The 7,927-nt window shown below is 33.7% G+C and overlaps 1 protein-coding gene across 2 annotated transcripts; it reads left to right on the top strand.

Moving 5' to 3' along the window:
* The first annotated feature begins 4,441 nt into the window (after positions 1 to 4,441).
* LOC133797420 (uncharacterized) lies at positions 4,442 to 7,680 on the top strand. 2 transcript variants are annotated; one of them, XM_062235316.1, is made up of 6 exons: positions 4,442 to 5,314; positions 5,426 to 5,558; positions 5,992 to 6,112; positions 6,251 to 6,287; positions 6,386 to 6,641; positions 6,785 to 7,680. In XM_062235316.1, exons 1-6 carry the CDS (start codon positions 5,108 to 5,110, stop codon positions 6,862 to 6,864), a joined length of 834 nt encoding a protein of 277 aa, XP_062091300.1. In that variant the 5' UTR covers positions 4,442 to 5,107; the 3' UTR covers positions 6,865 to 7,680. The 2 variants fall into 2 exon arrangements, with proteins under 2 accessions (XP_062091300.1, XP_062091299.1); XM_062235315.1 differs by having other exon boundaries at positions 4,447 to 5,314; positions 5,989 to 6,112.
* Positions 7,681 to 7,927: the final 247 nt, after the last annotated feature.

Here is a 7,927-nt window from a genome sequence, read left to right as displayed (position 1 = left end):
GTGGGTCTGCTGCTAATAAATTCATTTAATAAAAAATATTATTAGCAGCGGATTGGTGGGTCCGCCATTATTATCCCTATTATTAGAGGCAGATTCGGTCCGCCTCTAACGCCTCCACCCCTAATATATAAATTTCCTGTAGTGTGAGCACATTTCCGAAGGCTAGCTTGAATGCTGCTTCTAGAACTGGGCTGAAAATCTCCATTCATGTGCAACAAATACAAAGTGAGTGTTCTTTATTTTTTAGCAGTGTGGGACCTTTGTTGTTGTGTATGTGTATTTTGTTTTCCAATTTTTATCAAGAAAATAAAAGGTTTTCTTTCTTTCTTTTCTTTGTTTTTATATATATTTTAAAAAAAAACACTTATTTTTATAAAAACTTCCAGTTTTTGTTTTAGAAAAGAAAAATCAGAAAATAATGAAGTGAAGCCATGATGAGGATCCATTATTATGGACTCGGAAAGAAGTTTCTCTACCCACAACACACAACCATGCATGCAAGTGAACAAATTAACTGCCCAAAAAGTACCTATATTCAGGGACTCTGATGTAATAAACCCCAGTTACAACGCCCGGGTTACGCGACTCCAACCAAACATGCATATCTTATCTGGCATCTAGTTCTATATATGACCCCAAAAAAAAGTGAAATCAATAGTCTGATCACGTGGGAAAGCCGACCACCCCAAAATTAACAATAGTAATATACTAATACTACACCGGATTAAGCAATGTTAAAGTACTATTATTGTTACGCACAAGCATATATACCAAATATTTGTGATATGATGAGACAGCAGAGAAACTACTTATCAACTGAATATGTCTCTAATAATAATAGTATAGGTCGATAGTATATATACGTATGCATGATGGGACATGCACCGTTGGATTTGTGGATTGTGAGATCAGAGGGCGTAGGATGGTTGATAAAGCGGGTGCTTGTCCATAGCTGGCTAAGACCGAAAGTTAGCGAAAATGAATTGAGAGAGAGAGAGAAAGAAAGTGAGGTGGGGAAGTCGGTATATATATAAGTGGGTGAGAGAGAGTAAAAATGGTAAGTGTTGTTGGAGTAGTGTGGGACTGATAATGGAAAGCACTGGCAAGAGGCATGTGCTTTGGTTCTGACTGGTGCATGCTGCGCTGCGCTGCGCTTTGCCTAGCTGCCTCCCTGGCTTTGCAGCCTTCATGTGGATAGGATAGTACGACACATAATCCACATTTTCTGATGCACTCTCCTTTTCTTCTCTCTCTCTCTCTCTCCGTTTTAGTTCATTGGCTTAATTTGCTTTGTCTTCTCTCTTTAATCCACTTCCCCACCTTGATGACCTTCCTTTGACTCGACTTTTCATGTGCCCATGTGAGTTGAAAATCTCAACCACAACATGGGGTTATCACTTTTTTGTTGTTTTTTTATTTTTTATGTTTTAGGCTAGAAACAACAGAAAACAGTACAAACATAAAAGGAATGAGAGTAGAGATTTGAGATACGACTAGTGCTCTTGACAAATTTAATTTTGTTTTTAATTTGGATATATTACGTAATCGTTGTAAACTAATTTTATAAGGGCCATGTGATACCAGTGACCACCTATACAAATTCAAATAGAAGAGAAACAAAATGAGTGAATTATATCGGTACCGGTGTTGTGCTCACAGCTCATATATAGGTCGTACAAGCCATTTTTAGTTTTTATTCTCTGTATATTATATATAATATTTTAAATTACTTAACAATTTTTTAAGGCTTATTGCAGAACTAATCATCGACTCTAATAATCATAAATTGACTATTATCTTGTTATAACCAAAGATGGTGTCTAGAACCTAATTTATTTGGCAAATCAAGTTTTTGATTAAATAGTACTCTTTTTTCTTTAATTATATATATGTTCATTCAGTCTTATAATCGAGAGAGCCTTAATCAGTGGCCTTACACGAGATAGATTTATTCTGTTTGTATAACAATAGTTTAAAAGTTTCATTGCTCATTTTTAACTAAATATATATTGTTAATTATATATATAATCACAAAAGGGTGCTTTATTTAGGGTAAAGCATGGAAGTGTATGTCAACAAATTAAAGACACTTTTCATCTAATTTAAACCACTTAATTAGGCATTCTAATTTAGATCACAAAATCGTCTTATTAATTGCTCCTCCAAAAGGCACTACTTCAAAAGGCACAATTAGATATTTAAAATAGGTTCGATCGATCGAAGAATTGGCCAATAATCATTACTTTAATAGCAATCTTTCCAATATCCTTTTCTTCATCCCACTTTGACTTTATATATAGTTTTAGAGTAACGCCGTTGCCTCAGTCATGATGTACCTATAAGACTTATTAAGTAGTAACCCATTTCCAGTAAGGAAAAAAATAAGAGCCTGCTAGAAAACTATTAACCTGAAATATATAGCCGTTATCACCAATGAGTTGAATGTAGCTGTGTAACAGTACTAGAGAGTACTTGATTAATAAGACCAAAATATCTGCTTCCCCATAACCAAGAGTTTTATCTATACAATAATTCTTTAAAATGAAAAAACATAATTCCCATTAATTTATAAACAAATCAACTGTCGTTTTCAACTTTTTTTTTTTAATAACGGAAAGATCTTTGAAAGGTGGTATGGTATGGTATGGTGCGGTGTGGTGTGGTATGGAATGGGTTGGGTTGGGTGGTCTTTGCAAAAGCAGCTCAGCTTATAGTTCTTGTTCTTGACATTATAGCCGCCAATAGAGCCGACAAAACTAGAATTTATATAAAAATTCATAAGAGAAAAATGATGATAAATAAATAAAAAAATTAACTTTATATCTTTTCTATATAAAGAAATATATTTAAAAGAGAGATATATCAGGAGAGAGGCATATAGGAAAAAAACAAGGACAGGTTTGACCGTTCTATTCGAGAGTCCAAAGCGGTTGAGCGGTAGCGACAGTAATGATTCGGTTTCAGAGTGTTTAAATTATATCTGGTGGAGATCTAATTACCCATTTTCCCTAATTCTCTCTCTCTCTCTCTCTCTCTCTCTCTCTCATCCCATTTGACCATTATAAACGCCGCTTACAACGCTTGTCATCACTATTCCTTTATCTTTTTTTTTTTATCTAAAATCATCTATTCTTCTAACTCATTATGTCTACAACACCCAATGGGGTGTCCTTTACTTCTTTTGGAAAGACAATTGTACCCTCTGATCTTAATAAGTCCGTGTGGTTTCTAATGTTAGTAGTAAAAGTAGTAGTAGTAGTGGTTCTTCAAAAGTTAGCTATATGCCATAGTTTCAAATTTTACTACCTACACCAACTGGTGAGTGCATCATTTAAGTTTAAGTAGGTCATGTTATGATTATTGTTTCAGAAAAGAAGGGAAAACAACAATGCTTACCTATATCTATGTACAAATTACTGTCTCAAAAAGTATATATATATTTCAAAAAGATAAATATGAAGTTAATAAGAGACCTGAACTTTAATGAATGTGATCTTCATAAGCCTACACCTCTTTAGAGTATTAAAGCTCTTTTAAGACTGATCTGTATTTTCTGCCATAACCAACCAGCTTGAGATTTCAACTACTAACACCATGCCTAATACTACGGTACTGGCTACTCAGATATGTGTATAATTGCCCAACTATTTTTTCTAATGCAGGGAAGACAATAATATAGAAAAACAAAATTAGCCATGCAATCAAGGGTACTTTGGGTTTTTACCTACCTAAATTAAAAGAGAGAAAAATCATAAACAGAGGTGCCCATAATGGTTATCCAAATTAATTAATTACGAGGACTACGCCAAAAAATATTTAAAAGGGAATTTAGAAGGTTGTGCCAGAAAGTTCTGGCCCACCAAACATAACCACCAATTCTGTATTTTTTTTTTTTTACTTATTCCTTTTCCGGTTAAGAATACAGCTGCAGTTTTTTTTCCCTTTTTTTTGTTTGAGTTTGAATACAAAACAGAGTTTAGAAAGAGAGAGAGAGAGTCCCAACCAAGAGCCAAGGTACATCTCAGAGTCCCCACCAAACGCCATAAACGAAGCTAGCAATATTAAGAAGAGGGCAATAGAGAGACTTTTTTTTTTTTTAAATTTAATTTTTTTTTTTAAATGTAAGGTTGAATACAGCGAAGCAGATGTTTATGCAGTAGACCCACCTCCCACAAATGTATATTATTGTAAATATAATTATTATTGTTATGTGTGTGTATATATCAGAGCCAGAAAGAAAGTAGTGCTGATTACAGCAAAGGAAAGAAGAAAAAAAAATAAAAGAAAGGTTGGTCTCTCGGTCTTTGAGTTTTTATTGGACAAGGTTGTGCCTACTATTGTCGTCGTGGGTGCCCACTAGCAGCTTTTTTGTCTTCTCCTCTTTTTTATTTTTCTTTTCTTTTTTATCATCATCATCATAATAATAATAATAATAATATATCTGGTTTTTGGTTTGCTCGTTCTCTCTTTGGTTATTTGTTTATTATTATTGTTATTGGTTGTGTATATATTATAATAATAATTAATATTAATATTTCTTTTTTTTTGATAAGGGTGATGGTTTCTTTCTCTCTCTCCCTTTCTCTTTTTATTCTCTTTCCACCCTTTAAACAGTAATGATTTTCTCGTTACGGGTATCGTTGTTAAGGAATCTGAGGAAGAGTTGTGGCTGTTGCTCTGGTTGTGAAAAAGTGGCAGTTGTAGCCTTAAAAAAAACAACAACAAGAACAAGTTATAGACTGGAGGAGGACGAGAGAACCAGAAGAGGAATATTATTATTATTATTATTATTCATAATAATAACAGAACCATCTCAAGCACACGAGTGTGTCGTTTTTTCATTCCTTTCATTGATGTGATCTTTGAAAGAGGAAGCAAAGAAACAAAGAAAAAAAGACACACACATACATAATCATCTCTTTTTCCGGCTTTATTTACCCAAAAATCCTTTTTCTTTTCTCTATTTGGGTTCTGGGATTTTCTTCTTTTCTTCTCTTTCATTGATTTGTATTCCGGGTTTGGGGTTTGGGACGAATTTTTCAATTTTTTTTTTTATATAGATATTAGATTTATAATCTTTTTTGTTTTGTTTTATTTTTGGAACTCTATGTCTCAACCAAGGCAATTTCAGATGGTTGGTAGTAACAATCCGGGGCAATACAATGACACAACTTTTACCAAAATCTTTGTTGGAGGGTTAGCTTGGGAGACTCAAAGGGATACCATGAGAAGATATTTTGAACAGTTTGGAGAGATCTTAGAAGCTGTTGTTATTACAGATAAAAACACTGGGAGATCCAAGGGTTATGGCTTTGTAAGACGATTTCATTTTCTATCATCATTTTCTTTTTCTTTCCTATTATGTTTTGTTTTTGTGATTAAGAAAAGTGGGTCTTTTTTCTTTTTTGGCTTTCTTTTTTCATAGGTTACATTTAAGGATCCAGAGGCAGCCATTAGAGCATGTCAAAACCCATCTCCAGTCATTGATGGAAGAAGAGCAAACTGTAACCTTGCCTCTCTTGGTGCACAGAAAACTCGTCCACCAACTCCTCAACATGGTCTCTAATCTCTTATCTCTCTCATATATGATTTTCTCTTCTCTTATTATTACATCATTAAAATGATCACATTTCGATTTACTTCATTGCACACATTCTTCTAAGTTATCAAAACTTGATCAACCCATGAAATGTTTCCTAATAACATTGGATCACCAAACCACAACTTATGCATGCACGATGCATTTAAACTTCTATCTTGTTGCTTCTTCTTTTTTGCTTTCTTTTTCTTAAAAGTACGTTTTTTTTTTCTTCTTTTCGAGCCTTTTCTCTTAGGACATCTATTTTTAATCCTGACCAAGCATTTTTCAATGTCATACTTATGATGGAACTTTTATCTCTTGGTGAACTAAAAGTGTGGATCTAAACATTGGAGAATACTTCCAAGAAATGTGATATAGATATAATGAGTTTTTATTTTTGGCTCCAGCAGGAGGAGCAGGAAGGTTTAGACCAAGCCCTGGATTAATGGCTCCACCAGCTTATCAAGGCTCTACACCAACATACTTTCACCAACCCACTGCTCAATATTCATTTCCTTATTCAGCTTATGGGTAAGCTTAAAGGCTCACATTTATTAACATTGGCATATATTAATTGGTTATTATTTTTTTTCTTCTAACTTTCCCCTGCATTTCAGTTTTACATCAAACATTAATTCATTTATTTCTTTTATGGGGGCTAATTTACAGTTACACCGGGTATTCACAAGACTCAATGTATCCCATGGTAAATATTAATGTTACTACTAATTCATGCTTGTATCAATAATTTGATTGGATTCCATTACAAATTTAGCTTTTCTTTAAAAAAAAATGGATTTGCAGAATTATTATGGTGTCTATGGAGGTCAACAATATCCACCTTATGTAGCAACCTCTGGGGGCTCTGGGGCAGCTGCCATGTACCATAATTTCTACCCTTTATATGCTCAATATGCACAGAGTGGCCAAGCTCACCATGGTTTCAATGTCCAATACCCTCAAATGGTACAATACCCATATTTGCCTCAGCATTATGGCTCCACAGGGATTCTCTCTCTTCCTTCCTCAGCGCCACCAGTGACTTCTACCACTACCCCAGGTGAAGTTTCTATCTTATATGTTGTTATGTTATTCATGAAATGTCATTAAGGGCTTGTTTGGTAACAAAGTGGAGAGATGATCTAGTCTTGAAATGAAGATTATTATTCACTTGAAAAAATAAATGAATAAAAACATGTGCAGGAACAACTGGAGTGACAGCAATAGGAACAGCTGTTTCACAAGCCTCGGGAACAGCTTCAGAACAGAACTCATCAACTTAAAACTTTGGGTGAAGAAAATCAGAAAAGAAAAGAAAAACATTGTCTTCTTACAAGGCTAACATTGGATAGAGTCAAAAGGGTCAAAGAGAGCAAACAGAAAAGAAAAGAGAAAAACAAAACAAACAAACAAAAAAAGAAAAGAAAAGAAGATATACTGATTGGAAAAGGATGCTTGGTGATCAGCTAGCATAACAAGAGAAAGGAATCCCAAGTCTCCATAATTGGATTCTTTCATTCATGGAACATGCATTTTGGGGATTACTCGTAAAAAGCTTTGCTCAGCTAACCTCATCATCTTCATTGTCACACATGTTTGCTTTTTTAGAACAATAGGAAAGTCTTTTTTTTTTTTTTTTTTTATCATCCTTAAGTAGTTTTTAGCTTTAGTAGGATAAGAAGAATCATATTCATTTTACATTTTATGCATTGGCATAAGGTAGAAGCTGAATATTGGCTTTGGATTCTACCTTGCATACTGATAACTAGATAATTATTATTATTTTTTTATAATATTATTATTATTATGTCTTGGAAGCATAAAGCATCCTAGGACATATACCCTTTGTTTATATTGGTAAGAATTCAAGGTTCAAAAGATTGGTTTTATATCTTTGAACCACATTCCTTGTTGGTCAACAAGAGAAAAAAAAGAAAGTGGCAAAGCTTGGACAGCTTTGGCCTGTAACTTGTAATTTTTTTGTTGGTTCATTATTTATGATTGATAAGTCTTTTAGATAGGATTTTAGTAAGAAGATTGATTGACTGTCTTGTTTATATACATTTAGTCCTTATTTATTTATTTATTCTTTTTTGTTAGTTTTGCTTTCAATCACCATATTGTTAATTGCTCCTTAAGATTCTGGTATGGTATCCAATGGTATCTTTCTATTAGAAAGAAAGAGAGAACATAATAAGGGTCAAAAAACTCAAAAGTGGGCGTTGTTTACTTTTAGGCATCAAAGTTGGGCATGCGGGTATTGCATCATTGGCTTTAATATTTCAAAAAAATACATATAATTTGACAAAGTGTGTTGGTGTTTGGTTTTTGACAGACACTGATGGA

Source organism: Humulus lupulus, chromosome 8 (assembly GCF_963169125.1).
Source record: "Humulus lupulus chromosome 8, drHumLupu1.1, whole genome shotgun sequence".
NCBI lineage: Eukaryota > Viridiplantae > Streptophyta > Magnoliopsida > Rosales > Cannabaceae > Humulus > Humulus lupulus.
This window is presented reverse-complemented; position numbering and strand designations above follow the sequence as displayed.

Coding starts and splice junctions, on each gene's coding strand:
- LOC133797420 (XM_062235315.1), top strand. CDS start 5,108: ATGTCTCAACCAAGGCAATTTCAGATGGTTGGTAGTAACAATCCGGGG. Junction 5,315..5,425: donor GATCCAAGGGTTATGGCTTT/GTAAGACGATTT, acceptor CTTTTTTCATAG/GTTACATTTAAGGATCCAGA. Junction 6,642..6,784: donor GACTTCTACCACTACCCCAG/GTGAAGTTTCTA, acceptor AAACATGTGCAG/GAACAACTGGAGTGACAGCA.